General features: G+C 43.4%; 1 protein-coding gene across 3 annotated transcripts in view; it reads left to right on the top strand.

The window, feature by feature from the left end:
• The window catches only part of STXBP6 (syntaxin binding protein 6), a 170,114-nt gene that overhangs the window by 146,778 nt on the left and 4,847 nt on the right, over positions 1-18,489 (top strand). For 2 of the 3 annotated variants that reach the window (XM_021695346.2, XM_044917835.1), the window contains one exon: positions 14,225-14,382. In XM_021695346.2, the coding sequence (XP_021551021.1) occupies positions 14,225-14,382 (158 nt within the window). The remainder of the gene's footprint in view (positions 1-14,224; positions 14,383-18,489) is intronic. The other variant, XM_044917834.1, reaches the window with a different exon arrangement.

The raw sequence follows: 18,489 nt of genomic DNA on the forward strand, positions 1-18,489 counted from the left end.
CAAGATAAGAAGTTTCTTGCACCTCATTGGGTGCTAGTTTATGGACAAAACTGTCAGAGCATTCAATAATTCAGTTTTCTTCACAATCCTTCCCTCTTTTTAAACCCCGTCAGTTGGCCATGTAAGATATCCCTGGTGGTATGTATACACTTCTCTGTGATGACTATGATTTTTCCCTTGGATTTAATTACTATGAACTCATAAAAGTCAGGAAGCGTCGTATACTGAAATCACAAACTGGTGTATGTATGCATACTCACTGTGGCAAAGTTCTCCAGAATGTAAGGGTAATACTTTCCAAAGGGGACATGAGTGTGGATTGTTTTATTTATTTTTTTTTTAAGATTTTATTTATTTATTTGACAGAGAAAGACACAGCAAGAGAGGGAACACAAACGGGGAGTGGGAGAGGGAGAAGCAGGCTTCCCACTGAGCCCGATGCGGGACTCAATCCCAGATCTCAGGATCATGACCTGAGCCGAAGGCAGATGCTTAACGACTGAGCCACCCAGGCGCCTTGAGTGTGGATTGTTTTAAAGAGATCGATTACCAGATTCTCAGTTTCCACATGTGTTTCTTAAATGGCGAAGACCATAAACTCTCCCTGAGCTCCAAGTCCGCAAACATGACTTCCAGGGCCAGCTCTGCTATTACCTGGGATGTAACCTTGAGCAATTCCTTTCACTTGCCCCCCTGACCACACTTTTCTCTCCAGGGAACTAAATGATCCCTAAGTTGTTTTCCAGTGTAGGCAATGGGGTATTTGCGAGGAAGTTATACTAAATTGCCCAACAGCCTAATCATCTAACAGTAGGTTTGAGACGCAATTTGAATTAGCTTGAAATAAAATATCTCTAAGAACCAATTTGGGCTGGACACATGCCAAATGTGGCATATATATTTTCTTAAAGAGCACAGTAAATTCATTTTTGCTTGTTGTGAAGGATATTCAACTGAGCTCAGACCTCATTTTTTATTCTTAGAGCCTCAAAACATTAACCTTTTATCGTCTTAACCCAAAATCATTTCATTTTCCATCCCATGTTAATAAATTAGCCTTGGTGAACTCTTTCTCCTTGGTGAGCTTTCTTCATATTTTCCACCTTTTATATTCTTAGTTCCTATTTGTAACAATGTGTTTGTTTTCATACAGTAGATCTAGCCACATAATGCATGTGGTATATGGGTCTGGTACTCTTCTCAGCACCGAGTATATAAATGGGGAGGAGACAGTCATCAAGGATATTTAAGAAATTCAGTCTATTTGACTAAACAGACACTTAAACCAGTAATTATAATGTGTTAATATAGGAATAGGAATAGAGACATGAATAAAGTGCTAGGGAAGTGTGGAGTAGGGAACACAACCTTCTTTTGAATCTTGATGAAGTCCAATTTATCTACTCTTGTTGCTTGTGATTTCAATGTCACATCTAAGAAACCGCTGCCTAATCTAAGGTCATAATTTATGCCTGTGTTTTCTCTAAGAGTTTTATAGCTTAGCTCTCGTGTTTAGGTCTTTGATCCATTTTGAATTAAAATTGTATGTGGTGTGAGGTAGGGTCTAACGTCATTCTTTCACATGTGGCTATCCAGTTGTCCCAGTCCCAACTGATGAAGACTGTTCTTTCCCCAGTGAATAATCTTGGGACTCTTGTAGCTACCTTTTTGATGTATAGGCCTGACTTAATTTCTACTGTGCCAAATTCGCCTTGCTTTTTGTGCTGCCTCTCGGGCTATTTCTCCTCAGTGTCCTTTGCAGACACCTTTATGTTTACCTTGTTCTAAATGTTAAAATTCTTACAGGTAGAATTTGCAAACCACTTTCCTTTCTTTCTTCAGCAGTGCTTCTGAGGTAAGCTTACCCATTGCCTTTCTCTCTCTCTAACATTGATTACAAATTTTATCTCCATCCCAGACTTCTCCACAGAGCTTCATACTGAAATATCTGTTTGCCTTATTGACTTCACTTGGTTGTCTCACAGGCAACTTAAGCATAACATTCTCCAAAATGAAATACTTGATTCTCTTGTCTGCTCACCCTCCAAAGAAATTTGTTTTTCTGACCAATTTTTCTGTCTTGTAAATTACACCACTATTTACCCATTTGCTCAAGTCAAAAGCCTGGGGCTCGCTATTCTTCCTTTTCCTTCATCTCCCATATTCAGGCATCTGTACATATCTTAAATCTTTCCACTTCTCTCATCTCTACTGACATCATTCTAGTACAAACCACCATTATCTCTTACTTGGGTTACTGCAGTAGCTTCTCAACTGCTCATTCTGTTTTCTCTTTCTTCTGTTCCCGAACTACAGCCAGAGTAAGAATTTCAAAAATGATCTCAGTCCAGTTGACTCTTGTTTTAAAATGCTGCGGTGGCAGGGCACCTGGGTGGCTCAGTCGGTTAAGCATCCAGGTCTTGGTTTCAGCTCAGGTCATGATCTCAGGGTCATGGGATGGGGCTCCATGCTCAGCATGGAGTCTGCTCGTCCCTCTCCCTCTGCTCCTCCCCTGCTCATTCTCTCTCTCTCTCTCAAATAAATAAGTAAAACCTTTAAAAACTAAAGTAAGATGCTTCAGCGGCTTCTAGTTGCACCTAATGTCTATCTCACTTCCCTGGTCCATAAGCTACTGTGTAGTCTGGCTCCCACTTCTCCGTCTGGTCTCTTCTCACTCCACCCTCCCCCTTCTGTAGCCACACATTCGGTTCCCAGGCACAGAGGTTTTTCATTTTCAAGACTTTGCACATGGACTTTGCCCCAGCTTGTCTCTTCTCACCATAGCTCAAACATTACCTCCTTAGACAGATCTCCCCACTGATGCTGAGTCAGTCCCACTCCCCTTGAATTCACCAGCAAAGCGCATGTGTGTTATGTGTACACACACATACCTTAAACCTATGTATATATTGTTTTAACCTATGCATAACCTATACATAATCTGCCTTTTGTTTCTAGATGATAAGCTCTTTGCATGGCATAGGGTGGGGATCGGGTGAGGGTCGAGGGGGAAGAACGTGTCTATCTTACGTGTGACTGTGTTCCCTGCCTGCTGCTGGGCCTACTGCAAAAAAATAGGCAAGAAAACATTTCAGCAAATAAACAAACCAGCAGAAAATTTGAGAAAGGTGGAGTGATCTCTGCAGAGTATAAATTATCAGTTGGTTAGGGAAGGAAAGGGCATCACAAGTTGAATAACCAGGGTGTACAAAGGCCTGTGCATGTTACTGAAATCAGGACCATAAATTAAGCATCCAATTACAGTCAACATTTTTTTGTATTTCAACTTCATTTTTGTACATTTTATATGAACATTAAGAAGTTACGGTTTCCACAAAGTTATATGAAATTATTATAATTATTATCATCCTCATTGTTAAAAGTTTTATTACTGTTAATGTTTCAAATATCACAACTTGTCCAATAGGGCCTGCTTTATTTATTTCTATTTTTTTGGGACCTGCTTTAGACTGACTTCTTTTTCCTTTTAGCGCTGGCCCTACCATCTTTGAAGGTATCCTTGTTATCTGGCAATGCTTCAGGCCTATCTGAGTTTTCTTTGCCCCAAGGCATGAAATCCACTATTTTCTTCTAGCAGAAAATGGTGTGAGACACCAAAATCTAAGTGCTGGGTTTGCATTTGAGTACTAATGTTGCATGCATATATATATATGTATATGGACTATGTGTGTGTGTGTGTATATATATATATATATATATATATATATATATATATATCCATACATACATACACACACACTGTTCGGACACCCTTATGGACAGAGCTAGACATGATGTTCCTTGTTAAGCTTGTTATTCACATCGATTTTTTTTCCAAATTCATTCATGACATGCTCTACCTATAGTAAGAAACTAATAAAACTTTAATGATTTTCTAAAATTTGTCGAGAAACAACGAAGCAGTGGATAGAGACTGGAGTCCGGGGGTGGCGGATGCCAAGTGAATAACTTGGCACGGGATCAGGAGGGACCCTCTTGAGTTGGTTGTGTTGTATTATGGGTGAGCCCACAAAGGATCGCAACAAGGAAGGGGCATGATCAGGTCAGTAATAAACAAAGAGGGTGATGTGTTAGAAAACTGACAGGCCAGTGGCCACAAAACCACTCAGGCTGCTGCATGGTCCAGTAACACCTGGTGGGGACTGGAAATAGAGTGGAGGACTGAGCGAAGAGCCCTTGCTGAGGTAAACGCCCTGGGCTGCGAGGACACTTGCATGTGGGATGTGACAGAAGGTTGGACTTAAAGGTGATTGAGCATAGGATACTGGGTGGACAGAAGGACCAGTTACTAACACAGTGCATTCAGGAGGAGAAGGTCAGATGGAGGGCGGGAAGGCAAAGAATGGGCTAATTTAAGGTAGAATTTGAGAAGCAGACACATATAGACAGTATCTGGCCCATGTGTATTCGACAATAAATGTGCTGAATGAATCAGATATTACCAATAACAGTGGGTGTTGAGTTCATACTGCATTACTAACACTATGCTGAGTATATATTTCATTTAATTTTCACAACAAACTCTAGGAAAAATAGGCACTCTTTGTATCACCACTGTGCCAATGAGAAAACAGGCCCATCGAGAGTAAGTAATTCACCTGAGGCCACAGAGCTAGTATCTTCTGCCCTCATACCCCTAACCAAGCAAGGAACGCAACTGACAGGGAATAATCAGGGATCGGGGTTGGGGGCGGTTAAGAAATAGTCTGGCATAGAAGCCCAGAGAAAGAGCAGCTTTTAAAAAGAAGTAGTCCCCTTGTGGTCCTGTGGCCAAGTGAAGGAAACTTAAAATAGGCTGTGGACTTGATAGGTTATTGAACAAGCGAGCGATGTCAGAAGAGTTGTCTGGAAGCCACTTCTCTGGAAGCCCATGGCGATTGGGAAGTACAAGGCCAACAGCAGGCTAGATTGTTCCTTCAAGGATGCTCATGGTGGATGAGAGTAGCGGAAGAAAGGCAAGCTAGACACTCTTTAGTGCCAGATACCTCAAGTTTCTCTCTTCAGTAATGGCTAAAGTTGACTGTCTACTTTGTGCCAGACACAGTTCTAAGTGCCCCCTTGTACAACCTCATTTATTCCTCACCGCAACCCTATAAAGTAGATACTAGACCAACCCCCATGACAGGTAAGGAAACAGACTGAAGCACAGAGGGGTAAGTTATTTGTTCAAGGTCACCCAGGAAGTAAGCAAGAGACTCCATATGTTGAAAAGAATTAGTTTTAGCCAGCTGCACTCAAATTATGTCTATCAGGACTTGAAATTGTAGTTATTCAATTACACTGGCTTCCAACTGTAACAAAAGCAGACAGCTATAGATCCTAGCTGGTTTATTGCCATAGTTAGCAAAGACAGAATGGGCAAAATCCATTTTACCAAATTTAAAGCCACTTTAGGTTTTTAACCTCAGAACAACGATTCCCTCTTTGAAGTTACATTTCAGCCACTTTTATGAGAGCCTGATATTCTCTGAACAAAACAGAACCAAAAGAAGTTGTTCTTAAATTCATTCTCCTGATGCCCTATAACTCATAAGGACATGTTCACAAGGACAAAGGTTATTTTGTTGTTTTTTCAAATTTTTATTTAAATTCTAGTTAGTTAACATATAGTGTAATATTAGTTTCAGGAGTAGAATTTAGTGATTCATCACTTACCTACAACACCTGGTATTCATCACAAGAGCCCTCCTTAATCCCCATAAAGACCGCATTTAAATGAATATTTAAAGGACTGGTGAATTTCTTGAGTTTAAATGTTTAAAGGGACATGAATAAAACCCTAAATATTTGGCCCTTTCCATTGGGAATCTTGGAATAAAGCATTGGGAGGAGAGTGTGAGCTCCTCGGCATCGATTCATAGGACAGGGAGAGGGCATTGGGCTTTCTCCTGAGTCCTGAGCTATGGGGTATGACTGTGATTTGGGAACAGGCCAGGGTTCTACTAAATGACCTCTACATCTCCAACAGAAGATTTGCCTGATAAACGGGTCCATTCTTGTTCCTTTAGTAATGCCAGTAACAGATAACTCCAAGGTGTCCTTGAGGTAGGCTTTTGAGTTTATGGGTTTACAAAGTATTCCTGAGCACTGAGTCCATTTCTTTGTCATCCAGCTGCAGGCAACAAACAAGTTTCATGGTCCCTGAAATTAGCCACCAACTTGAGACAAAAGATAATTCTGGAACTGCCATTCAGCATGCTATATCTGTTCTGCTGTCCCTATAAAGTATGCCTTTTTAATGTAATTACATGACTTGTCTATCTCTTACTAAATTGATGAAGACAGCCTGGATTTATTTTTCCTCCTTTAACTTAGGAGTCAATATAGTTTATAGTAGCATTTCCGAAAGCAGATTCTGCAGAAATCCACCCTACTAAAATAATCTATGCAAAAGGACCCTGTGAATAAGTATGTTTCAGAAATTCTGCTGGCAGATCTCTCCTGCTCCCCTCCCTGCCTCCTCCTGATTCACAATTACATTAGCATATTAAAGGTTTTCCAGAGTTCTGCAATAAAGGAACCAGCTAGATCGGCACTTCATAAAGTCATTTTTACCATAGAATGGAGTTTTCTGTGTGCGTTCTTTTAAACCACAGAACCACTTTGGGAAATGCTGACATAGTCATCAAGAGCTTTGAGATCAACTCTCAGCTTCTATGTATTTGACTTTTTTAGCTTCCCTATATAAGCGAGCTCATGCAGTTTTTTTTTCTTTCTGTGTCTCGCTTCCCCGGGCAGGGAGGTGAGGGAAACAGAGAGATATTGGTCCCCAGATCCAAAGGTGAAGCTCTATAGGATGAATAAGTCTAGAGATCTAATGCACAGCATGATGACTGTAGTTAATAATACTGTATTGAATACTAGAAATTTGCTAAAAGTAGATTGCAGGTGCTCTCACCAAAAAAGAAGATAAAAATCCGAGATGGGTATGTTAATTATCTTGATTGTAGTAATCATTTCGTTGTGTATATCAGATCGTCATGTTGTATACTTTAAATATATACAATTCTTAAAAATATGTTTAAAAAAAAAAGAGTTTTGGGGTCGAGATCTGGGTGATCTTGGGTAAGTTACTCGACCTCCCTGAGCACTCATATCCTCAGCTGTAAAATAGGACGAGAAAATATTCCTTGGAGGACTTTGGCAATTAAACACAGCACCCAGACGGAACAGACATTCGGTGAATGCTAGCTATTTCTGTGAGTGACTGGCTGACTGACAGGCATACTGCATCTTTGCCCAGCATGGGTTAACGACTCTTCCTTTTAGAAAGGTTTTACATAAAGTAGCCTGGATTTGTAACAGAATTTGCCTGATTAGTCATTACCACAAAAGTACAAATGAAATTTAACCTTTCGGAAGAATCTCCATTAGGGGATCCTAGAGGTGGTCCAACATTCAGATGCAACAGTGTGATTAGTACTGATTAGTCAATGGAAAGAGAAGGAGCTTTGTAATTTACCCAAGCTCACAGATAATGAATGGAGTCTGTGAATTAAGAACCAGCTTGTTTCACCGGGTAGGCCTTTGCATTTAATTACTCTGTTTGGAGAAGTTAATATCATCGTTATTATTTAAATTATATTCATTTCTAGAATGTTTAGCACAAGTCACAGTCCTAAGCAGAACCCCCTAGGAAGCATCACGGTTACCATGTAACATCAGCTACTGGCAGTGGGTGGGGATGGAGCTGCACCCTCCTCTCAGGAAGGAGAGTCTATCAGTGGTTCCGAGTGGCTTTAGATCTGAGAAGGGACCTGGCAGTCCGGCAACCTAGTTTCCATGTGACTTTTCTTTTGCTATGTCCTCTCGTGGTAAAGACCCTGAGCAGTGAAGATTGGAAGCAAAAAAAAAAAAAAAAAAAGGAAAGGAAAGGAAAAAGCGACCAGGAAAGTTCATTTGAATGTCACTAATACTGGACCAGACTTAAATGTACTTTATGTCCACCTATGAAAATAGCTTTGCTAAAAAAATAGTAATACCATAAGCAAGAATAGAATAGGGACTATTTAAGCCACCCAGTGAATAAATTATTACTAAACACTTTGGACAGACACTATGAGAGTTCCCAGTGTCCGTGGTCTATTAACAGATTTAATATAATGGAGCTCCCTGCCAATTTTTGTGAGTTTATTGTATCCATGTTATATATTTTTTTCTATAATTGGTTTTCCTTTAAGTTAGTTTGGATACATGGGGCTTTATTGTACAGTTCTTCCTACGTGGTTAAATTGACTATAGAGTAGAAGTAGTCTAAGCAAAACTATTAAAACTATTCCATTCTTTTAAAGATTTTATTTATTTTTATTTTAGAGAGAGCGTAGGAGGAGGGGCAGAGAGAGAGGGAGACAAGCAAACTCCACACTGAGCACGGAGCCTGACCTGAGCTGAAACCAAGAGTTGGATGCTCAACTGAGCCACCCAGGCGCCCCCAAAACAATTCAATTTTAAAACGGTGCTCTGAGATGAGTGTGTTTACTCAGCACTGAGTATAGACTGGCATATATTTATTGATCGCTTATTTTTTTAGATGATTTTCCTGCTTTTTTCCAAACAAGATGAATATTTTGCATTTCAAATATACATATCTATATGTGTCATCTTTATAGATACAGATATAGAGATACAGAAAGATATGGAAATACAGATATTTGATAGAGGAGATAGCTGGTGAAAATTCTTGAAGTTGCCTCTTCCCTAGCTATTGAATTAGGAATTTTGATTACCAAGATACAACCTGAAGTCTAGGACAATATAAAGAAATTATGTTGATCTTTGAGCTGTTGGCGTGTTTCGTGTGCTTTTGTAAATCTTCCCCCCTCCTCTTTCTCTTCTATTGTTGTTTATCAATACACCTTATTCTTTTCCCCTTGTTTTCCTATACATTTAAATTTATTTTAATTGTGTTTTCAAACAGTGACTGAATACACTGTTACTGCTTTATCTCAAGCCATAGCTTTTAAAGTCTACTCAATCACTTCACATAAAAGATGCCAACATAAAAAAACAAGAGATGCCAGCATATATATATATATATATTTTTAAAAACACATATCGAGTGGAACTGATGTAAATGCAACATCAATAAAGTAAGACTGGTCTCTACTCTCCAGAGACTATAATTCAAAAGGCAGTTGACTTTATTTTGCTGTGGTTGACAGCCTCTTCTCAGACTGCTTGAATAAATTTGGGTAGTAATATGCTTCCTGTCTATTTAGAGAGAAATACTGTTCTGTCTGCCTTGGGAGACTGTTTTATTTCCAGATTTAAACTCAAAACACAACATGATGGGCCCCAACTTTTGACTAAAGCATGCCTTGATTTAATGAGTTTGTGCTCAGCTGCCTCTCTGAGCAACACCCTGAGCTAGGCACCGCAGGTATACAAAGATATCTAAGAAGGGTCTTCTGGGAGCCTCAAGACACTTAGCCCATGGGGCGCCTGGGTGGCTCAGTTGGTTAAGCAGCTGCCTTGGGGTCCCGCATCGGGCTCCCTGCTCAGCAGGGAGTCTGCTTCTCCCTCTGACCCTCCCCCGTCTCATGCTCTCTCTCTATCTCATTCTCTCTCTCAAATAAATTAATTAAAAAAATCTTTAAAAAAAAAAAAAGACACTTCGCCCCACAATAAGGAGAGAAGAGAGGGAGATGCACAATGGAATTGGGTGGGATGGTGCCATTTTTCCAAAGTTCCTAGAGAGCAGATGTGGTCTGAAGGAGGTGGAGGGACAAACGTCCACCGAGCACCTACAGGCACTTGGCATACATCTTCGTCTTCATTTCCACAACAACCAAACCAGCTGGATGGCATGACCCTCATTTGACAGATGAGGAAAGATCAGAGAAGTTAAATCACTCCCTCAAAGTCATTCTGCCATTTGCGTCAGTATAACAGTGCCTGGCGCGTAGCGTGCACACCAATGAATGGTGTTGACAGTTGAGTGAATCTTTCAGGGAAGCAATTTTCATCATGCATCAAGAGCCTCGACAGTGTGTATGTTCTTTGAATCAGCAATTTCATTTCTAGGAATTGTCAGAGATGTGGGCAAAGATCGTGTCTGTGTGTGTGTGTGTGTGTGTGTGTAAATTCAATAAGGTAATCGCAACCTCATGTCAAAAAGCAGAACTTTTGGAAACACACCCAGTATCTAAAAGGGAAAGAGTCAAATAAATTACAGTAGTGTTATGCAACCATTATATACAATATTTTTAAAGAATTTTTTATGACATGGGGTAGTGTCCACAGTAGGATGTGAAACTAAATATATACGGTATGGTCTCAGCCATGTTTTAGAAAAGCATGTGCAGAAAAATTACTAGAATAAAATGTACCATAAATGTAAATTGTGGTTATCTCTAAGCAATTGAATATTATAGGATTTTATTGCTTTTTTATAGTAATGTGTATTCTAAATTTTCTACAGTAAGTTTTTTTAACTTATAATAATAACAGGATATTTTGTTTTGTATCGTGATTTTAAGGGTTGCATGAGGAACTACTGTACTGAGGTCTTCCTTCCACACAGTTAATGCAGACTCTCATTAATCTCATACAAGAAAATTCCCATGGAGAGCCCATTTAACACAATGAGGAAGAGAACTGGCTCTGGATGTGGGCTCTCTGGGTTCAAAACTTAGCTGTGCTATTTCTTGACTATGTGACCCTTGGCACATTGCTAAGCCTCTCTCTTGATGTTGGTGCTCCCGTTGACAGAAGTGGGACCATTCCACCAGTTTCCTCCAGAGCCTCCAGAGGACAAGGTTCCCTAAGAGGGAGTTTGAAGTGTATTGAAGGAGCCACTTTAGAAAGGCTAAGATGAGAAGCAGGGTTCCAGGCAGAGGTAGCAGTATAAAGGCATGTAAGTAAAAGAAACCTGACACATCTGTACAAATTTGGGTAATTTGACAAGGTTTAAGAGATGAGCTGAGAGAAAGGCAAGGCAAAAGTCTTGATTTTATCTTGAGTTGGGAGATGGTAACAGATTCGCCTTTTTAAAAGTTTAGTATGAAAGTGTGGAAGATGAACCAAAAAAAAAAAAAAAAGGCTATTGCTAGAACTCTGAAAGCAGGAGGAACTAGGTCAACACAGAAAGAGTGAAGATGGTGAAAAGAACAGAAAGTAGAGAGCTGTGTAGAAGGCAAGCTTTAGCTATACGGGGTAAAAGGGAGGATATAGACTGGACCCCCACATTTCTGAATTGAGCTGGGCAGATAGTGGGGGTGTTCACTGAGCCAGGGACCCCAAAGGAAAAGCAGGTGTGAAGGGAAAGACAGTGGGGTCAGGTTTAGACATAATGAATTCCAGATGACCTTGGGTCACTCTCCTGGAGTTGTCAAGTAAGAAAACATGGGTCCGGAGCTTAGCAGCACAACCTAGCGAAAGATGGAATTCGGTCATGGAAGCCAGGAGTTGAGTAAAATTGATCTAGGGAGAGTCTGGAGAATGAGAGAGAGAGAGAGAAGAGGGCCAAGGACAGAAGCCCGGAACTGCAGCTTTAGCAAGATCTCAGAGAGAAGAAAGTAAGCAAGCAGGAGACCCAAGGGAAGAGGAGAAAGATTCAAGATTTAAGGAATGGCCAACATAATGAAATGGTGCCCCCTTGGGGAATTTATCACCTGGCTAGAAAGTCATTGCATCTACAGGTGAAAAATGAGGTAGAAAAGTTGCCCATGAATGTCCTTGATAAGTGCCGACGAAGGATATAGACAGTTCTTACGGAGTTGAGAGGAGAGAGGGTTTGGAGTTCACCTGAAACTTGACAAAGGTGATGAGACTTCACTGAGCCTGAAATATGGTTAGAATTGAAACCAGGAAAGAGAGGTCATTTCAACTAAGGCCCTGATATTTGTTCAAATCCATCCTCATGTCTGAAAATACCTGGAGGTGGATCTTCTGTTGATCGTGGTCATCAGTGTCATCTTTGAATACTGAAGACAGCTTTTGGTTCTCTTTTAGTAATAATGCCTGTTGGTTAAACAGTATCATATAAAACTGGATGCAATGTTACCTGATACCTAGTACAAGGTTCAGGAAGTCATGACAAGACAGTATGGCTTATTCCAGAAACACAGATGTGTCTAACATGGAGGACATCATGAGGGTCAATTTCGATGGGAAAAGACAAGTCCTAGTTATATACCCTCCTGATTTTATGGTAGCTAATTCTAAAATCCCTTTGGTTTAATACAGCTGTTCCTGGCTGTGAAGTCTCAGATTCCCTGCCCCATATTTGCCCTAGCCTCTGGTGGCTAAGCTATGGGTATGTGAAAGGAAGCAAGAAAGGGAGGAAATTTTAGTGTGCTCCGCCCACTCCTCTGTCCCTTCCAGTCCTTTCCATCTTCCCATTCCATCCCACTGGCCTCTTTCTTCTCGAGACCGCTTGACTTACAGTACAGCATGGGCAATAACTCTTCATTGACCAAGAGGAATACCTTGAGGACAGAAACAGTCAGGCATTACCTTGGGAAATAAACTCAAAATCTGTCTCTGCTAGTCTGCTCACAATTCTGTCTACTTGCATTGCTTCCCACAACCTACACCATATCTGCAAAGAAGAAACTACAGAATAAGGAAGAATCATTGGAAAATCAGGTTCCAGTACTGGCCATGCCACTTCCTTCCTTGCAAACCACTTAACCTCAACTTAGTCTCAGTCTTCTCAGGAGAATTTGTGTGACAGCCAAATGAAATAATATTTGTCAAGGTACTTAAGATTGGAACATGCTGTTCCCATGTTAGGGAATGGTCTAACCTAGGCTATCATCATAGTCATGAATATGATGTGAAAGCTGAGGGGGACCAAGATTTCGCCTCCTCCTCCATCTGTTCTAAAGACATAGACTTTCCTTTCCAGTCCTTTATTCCACCAGTTTGCTCCAGAGCCTCATCTCCTCTCGTCTAGTCCCTGTTAGTCTGTGTTGATTTATCTTGGCTCATGGAGTCCTTAATACAACTGAGTAATACCAAGTTACCCCCATTCTCCTCCCCTTAGCACACCGTGGAAGCCCTTAAAATCCACTCCTAAAGAAGAAAAATGGGAAACAATTTACAGAATCCTTCGTAGGCACCAGGCACTTTCTGTGCCTGAGATTCTGTTCCACAAACCACAGACTTTTCCCACAGAAGAGAAATTAGGAAGCCTTTACAGCTGAGACTGGAGGTGGGGGGTTGGGGGGTAGACTACATTTCTATTAAAAGCTGTCTGTGGCTAGATGTATCCATCCCAAGTACAAAGTTAAATGATGTAATAAACTTACCAAAGTCATAAAGCTATTACATAAAATGCTATTAAATATCTTCTACTCAATGTTAACAAAATACAGCTATAAATTTTCCTGGGTTGTAATTTTGCAAGTCGCTGGTTCTCAGTGCGTTATGCATCTGCCAGTTCTTCACCTGTTGAATTGTGTTTTCCAGTCCTGGCAAATGGGACGTCAGGGATACATAATCCTTTGAAGTGTGATGGTTTTCAACTTTCTCATGAATCTGGAAGTCCTTAGTTTCTTCTGAGGCTGGTTTCTGTCACCATTTTCTACCTCCTGGCTAAGTGCAGTATTAAGGCCCCATATTTCATAAACTGGAGATCAGAGGCAAGGAGGCCCAGCCAACCAAGCCATGGCTCAGGATTCAAGGTTGGGAGCTGGCACATCTCCTCTGAACTTCGAGACCGATTCACAGCTGCTTACAAGAAGCCATGCCCTAGGGATGGCAGGGTAAAATGGAAGGGAGGAGTTGAAAGGAATACAGAGCATTCTCTCTGGAAAAGTTCTGTGCCCCCTTTCCCTGTGGGTTTTCACCTAAACCCCAGGTCAAGAGGAAATGTGCATAAGATCCAGATATGTCTCATTGAACTTGCCTAACTCTATAAACTTGTCAGGATTTCCATTTACTTTTGCAAGCCAAGTCCTAAATCCAGATGGCCCCTGTCCCTTGGACCCTCGCCAAAGAGAATGACAGGAGAGAGGGCTGTGTCAGTGAAGGGGATGCAAGAGAAGCCATTGGCATTTGCCCGAGTCCTGCAGCCCGGGGGTCCTCTTCCTGCACACGTGCAGTCAGACAAGATCAGAAGAAATGTTGACTGGTTCCTAGATACCCGAAGCTTCTCTGTAGGGACCTGTCTTGCTCTTGCAGGTGCTCCGCCTTTACGGGGTTCTGTCACTGGAGGTCAGCCAAGGCGGCCTTTGACGCTTTTGCTGTGCTTCTTCAGGGAACAGCATCCTCCATTCGGCGGCCGATAGTGTGACCAGCGCCGTACAGAAAGCAAGCCAGGCCTTGAACGAGCGCGGGGAGCGGTTAGGCCGAGCAGAGGAGAAGACGGAAGACATGAAGAACAGCGCCCAGCAGTTCGCGGAAACTGCACACAAGGTGGGTCCTGCAGAGAGGTGGAGGTCTCCACTCCAGGTGCTCAGGGAGCTTTGGCTCCGAGAAACTTATTGCAGTGTGTTTCCCATAGTGGGAGATACAAAAGCCCTTTTTTTCCCACCCTTTATACAACCTGCTGCTTAGTAAGTACCAGAATCGTGAAAGAGTGCTTCTTGTACCTGTTTCTTCATTTCTCTCCTTGCTAACGTCTTTCTCTCTGTCTCTGACCTTGGATCTGGATCTTTGGGAAATGTGGACCAACCTTAGTTCCTGCCCAGAATTTTAGGGCTCAAGTTTCAGGGAAGAGGATGGGGGGAGGAGGAGGTCAGATCCAAGAATATCCCTCCCCCCATGGCCAGTGCTTGGAAAGGACTTGGGGCTGCCCGTGCTTACTTTTCCTTGCCGTTCTTTTCCGGTCACGGTCATGAACCCAGCATCCTGTGTTCTCATCTCTTCACTGTATGAAAAGCCAGCTCTAGTCCCCCCACCTCCAACCCACACAGGGCACCTCAGGGCTGCTTGCCCCTCTGCAAGGGGCCTTGGATCTCTAAGGCTGCCCTGACTCATGCAGAGCTGCCCCCCAGGGCTCCTACGTGCTCTGAACCCAGGTCATGGCATTTCCCACGTGACCACAGGCACACACATGCATGTTCACACGCTCCCAAAGACTGTGCCTTCCAGAAGGGGAAAGGGGAGTTTTTACTGGCAGCCAGCTCTCTGAGGCAGTCACAAACCAAAGGAAAGAGTGGCCCTGTTGGTCAGGGGATAAAGAGGGTTTATGACTGATCTTGTGCTTCAGGTCAAAGGGCAGCTGTCTGGCTAGGGATTGGAATTTAGGTTTCCAGAAACAACCCCTGCTGATAACTGTTGGCCTCTCCAACTCATGATCCGGCCTTTCAGATATGCTTTTCAGGTGACCTTTGGGGAAAAAATTAACTTGCTTCAACAGAAAACCCCAGCTCTGCTGAAGAAGGGAGAATGCACAACCTGAAAAGTAACAAGAAAGGTCTCCCCAGCTGAGGTTGGCTGGCCTCACCCAGGGGCTCATGCCCAGCACTGACTGTGGATCCGAACCCCAGGGGATGCTTCCTGCTTTCCTGTCCCGCAGCCCCCTTGCACAGACCTGTGTCCTTCCATCGTCAGCTCTCTGTTGTGACGGGGTCTTACTGCACCCCTGTCTTGGGGGCCCATGTGGGCTTCCCTGGAGGAGACTTGGCCAGATCTGGCTGAAAATGCAGGGTGGCCATGCTGGAGGCCAGACCCTTGCTCACTGCTTGTCCCGGAAAGAGGGAGCTCAGATTGAAGATTTCCGAAAGGTTCAGATTTAAGGTCCCTTCTCCAGCCTTTGTGAGACAGAAATGATGAGATGGAAACGCTAGAATTCTTGCCCCAGCTTCATTTATAACCACAGCAAATGTTGCGGTTGGGGGAGGGGTGGTAGTGGAAGTCTGGAGAAGCATTCAAAGTGTTGATTTGGGGAAGAGAACGCTAAAGGGAGTCATTTTTTAATTGTCTTCCAGTCTGGGAGGGGTGATAGTGCAGCCAGTTCTCCTTCGGACCTTGCCTCACAGGATAGAACAGTCAGCAGTGCACTGATAAGATTCTGCTAAAACCAGACTTTAGGTAAATGATGAAATCATGAGCCAGGTTACCAAGGAAGTCTGTGAAATCGCTCTTCCTAAGGCGGAGTAGACAATACCTGGATGTCATCCATGTGGGCGTCCCCCTCAGAGGTGGTTGTACAAACACTGGGTTGGATAACCTGACCAGATGGCCATGATTCTTGGCCCTGGTCGCCCTGTTTCCCTGATGTTGTGGCCAAGTTTGCTGGGTGCTTGGGAAGACAGTATGGTGTGGTTAACATCTTATGTTTGATTTACCATCCCCATGACCTTGGGCAAGTGCCTAATTTCTCTAAGCCCCAATTCCCTCATCAGTAAACTCAGGCTAATTAATAACAGTGCCTGTCTCCTAGGGCGTCAAGAGAATTGAATGAATTCAAACCTATAAATCTATGATCACAATACCTGACATTATACAGATCTGAATTAATACTGGCGATAATAATTTCCATGAAAATAGTTCTGTTGAACCTGCCCTATTCCATCCCATAACGAGCACCTATGTAGGGGGATAGAGAAATGTGATTGAGGACCCCAACAAAGGGACGGGGAGGAATTGGAGATGAAGATTTTGCCCCCCCACCCCGAGAGTGGGCTGGGCAGGGCTCCTGCTAAAGGCAGATACTTTCTAAACCCAGAATAAGCCTTGAAACAGGGCCTGTCAGATTAGAAACTGATTGGCCACCAAAGGCAAAGGGGCCTCTGGCCTTGACCACTGGGAGGATCAGTGCCAGCCAGCGGCCTGTTTTCAGGAGAGGTGGAGGAGGGAGGGGCGGCATGCCCTTGTTTTGGTTTCCCTGCCCGTGGGTGTTCTAAGAGGGAGGTGAAGGGGTTGCTGGTGTCTATTAGTGCATGTGAGGGAGTGGGAGCTAGGCACTATCCTGGCCAGACGTGGTTTTCTAAAATTGGGATGTGTGCTTATGAATCACCAGCATTGGCGGCATTCCTAACGAGGAGAATGACCACGTTAGATAAGGTGTGGCTATTTTCCCAGGGACTAGGACTCCCGATTTAAACCCACTGGCGTGGCCTGACCATGAAGATGTCATTTCCCCGGCCAGGCCCCCACCAGACCTGCTGGTGAGGACAGCGTGCCGAGGTGGAACCCAAACCTTCCGCCCCCAGACAAGCAGCTGTGTTGATTCATAAAGAGTGGGCTGTGTTTACAAGTTGAGACACAGGGTACGTGCCGGCACCCTTCGCAGACCACAGCAAGACCAGGTGAGACTCCTCCGTGCTCCCTGGTTGAATGAGGGCATGTCACCCCAGCCGGGGACTATGGCACACTTCTCTACACTGCGGTCAAAAGGATCTTTCTAACTTTTCCCAGGACTCCTGCAATGACCCAGGTCCATTAGTGAGCGGATCACCTTTGCACAGCCCTGCCATCAAGATATGTGGGTGCTTAACTCCAGGAAAGCAGATGGAAACTGCTCCTGCACCCCGTCTCCCCCAGCTCTGTTCGGCCTGCCTTGAGGAAGCGTGGTTCCTTCCTGAGCTGTGGGCTTGGCACCATCTCAGCCCTTAGGAAAGTAGCGCAGCCGCAGAGCAGGCCTGCTCACTGTCCCCTGCCCCAGAAGGCACATCGTTGCCGTGTATGCCCGGCTCTGACACCCGCCACAGGCACTGAGTCAGCAGGCAAGAGCGGCACCCACACCTCGGCATCCTCAGATGCCATTTCTCATGGAAAGGAATGCCGATCTGCCCTGTTTTGTACACACTCACGTTTGCGGGGCAGGGGGTGGGGGTTTCTCTCATTGGCAGGGAGCGACTGCCTCTGTCCTCACTACAGTCACCTGCTTCCTTCGGGTCCCTGAACCAGAAGGGACCTCAAGAGTCCAGGCCTCTTAAAACTCCCCCCAATATGAGTAACAATTTATCATTATTTAGAGGGAGTTGTTCACACAGCTTTGAAAGAGAAAGCTTTCCATGAGATAGTAAGAAAACAAAATACACCCAAAGGAAATTTTAATCTCCTCTTCTGTAGGAACTCTGACATCTAAACTGACCCAGAAGCATTTGAGTTAGAGATGATATTTATGATCATGAGGAGACTGAGGTATGGAGCATTTGTGACTTTAGAGCTCAAGGTCATGCAGCAAAGTTGCAGCAAAGAAGCAACCCTGCCTTCCATATTCCAAGACTTCCAACTCCCAGAGAATTTAAAAAAAACAAACAACAAAAACCCTAGGTAGCATGGAAATGGTGCCACTTTCTGCAAAGATACTTCAAATAGTAAAAGACCCAGTCCCGTCGTATTCCTGCGATGCTGAGTTGGCCACGGCCCCACCTGGCGGGGGCTGGGCTTAGCGCCATCCCAGACCCCCACGGTAGCAGTAACCGGGGCCCGGTTGTTGCTGAAGATTAATGACTGTGTGAATTGGCATGAGACCATTAGCTGAAGGTTAACAGCTCCGTGAATAACAGGACAGCAGCACTGATCAAATATTTATGTTTGGTATTCATTATGCACAACACTTAACAGCTC

This window comes from Neomonachus schauinslandi, chromosome 9 (assembly GCF_002201575.2).
Source record: "Neomonachus schauinslandi chromosome 9, ASM220157v2, whole genome shotgun sequence".
Taxonomy (NCBI): domain Eukaryota; kingdom Metazoa; phylum Chordata; class Mammalia; order Carnivora; family Phocidae; genus Neomonachus; species Neomonachus schauinslandi.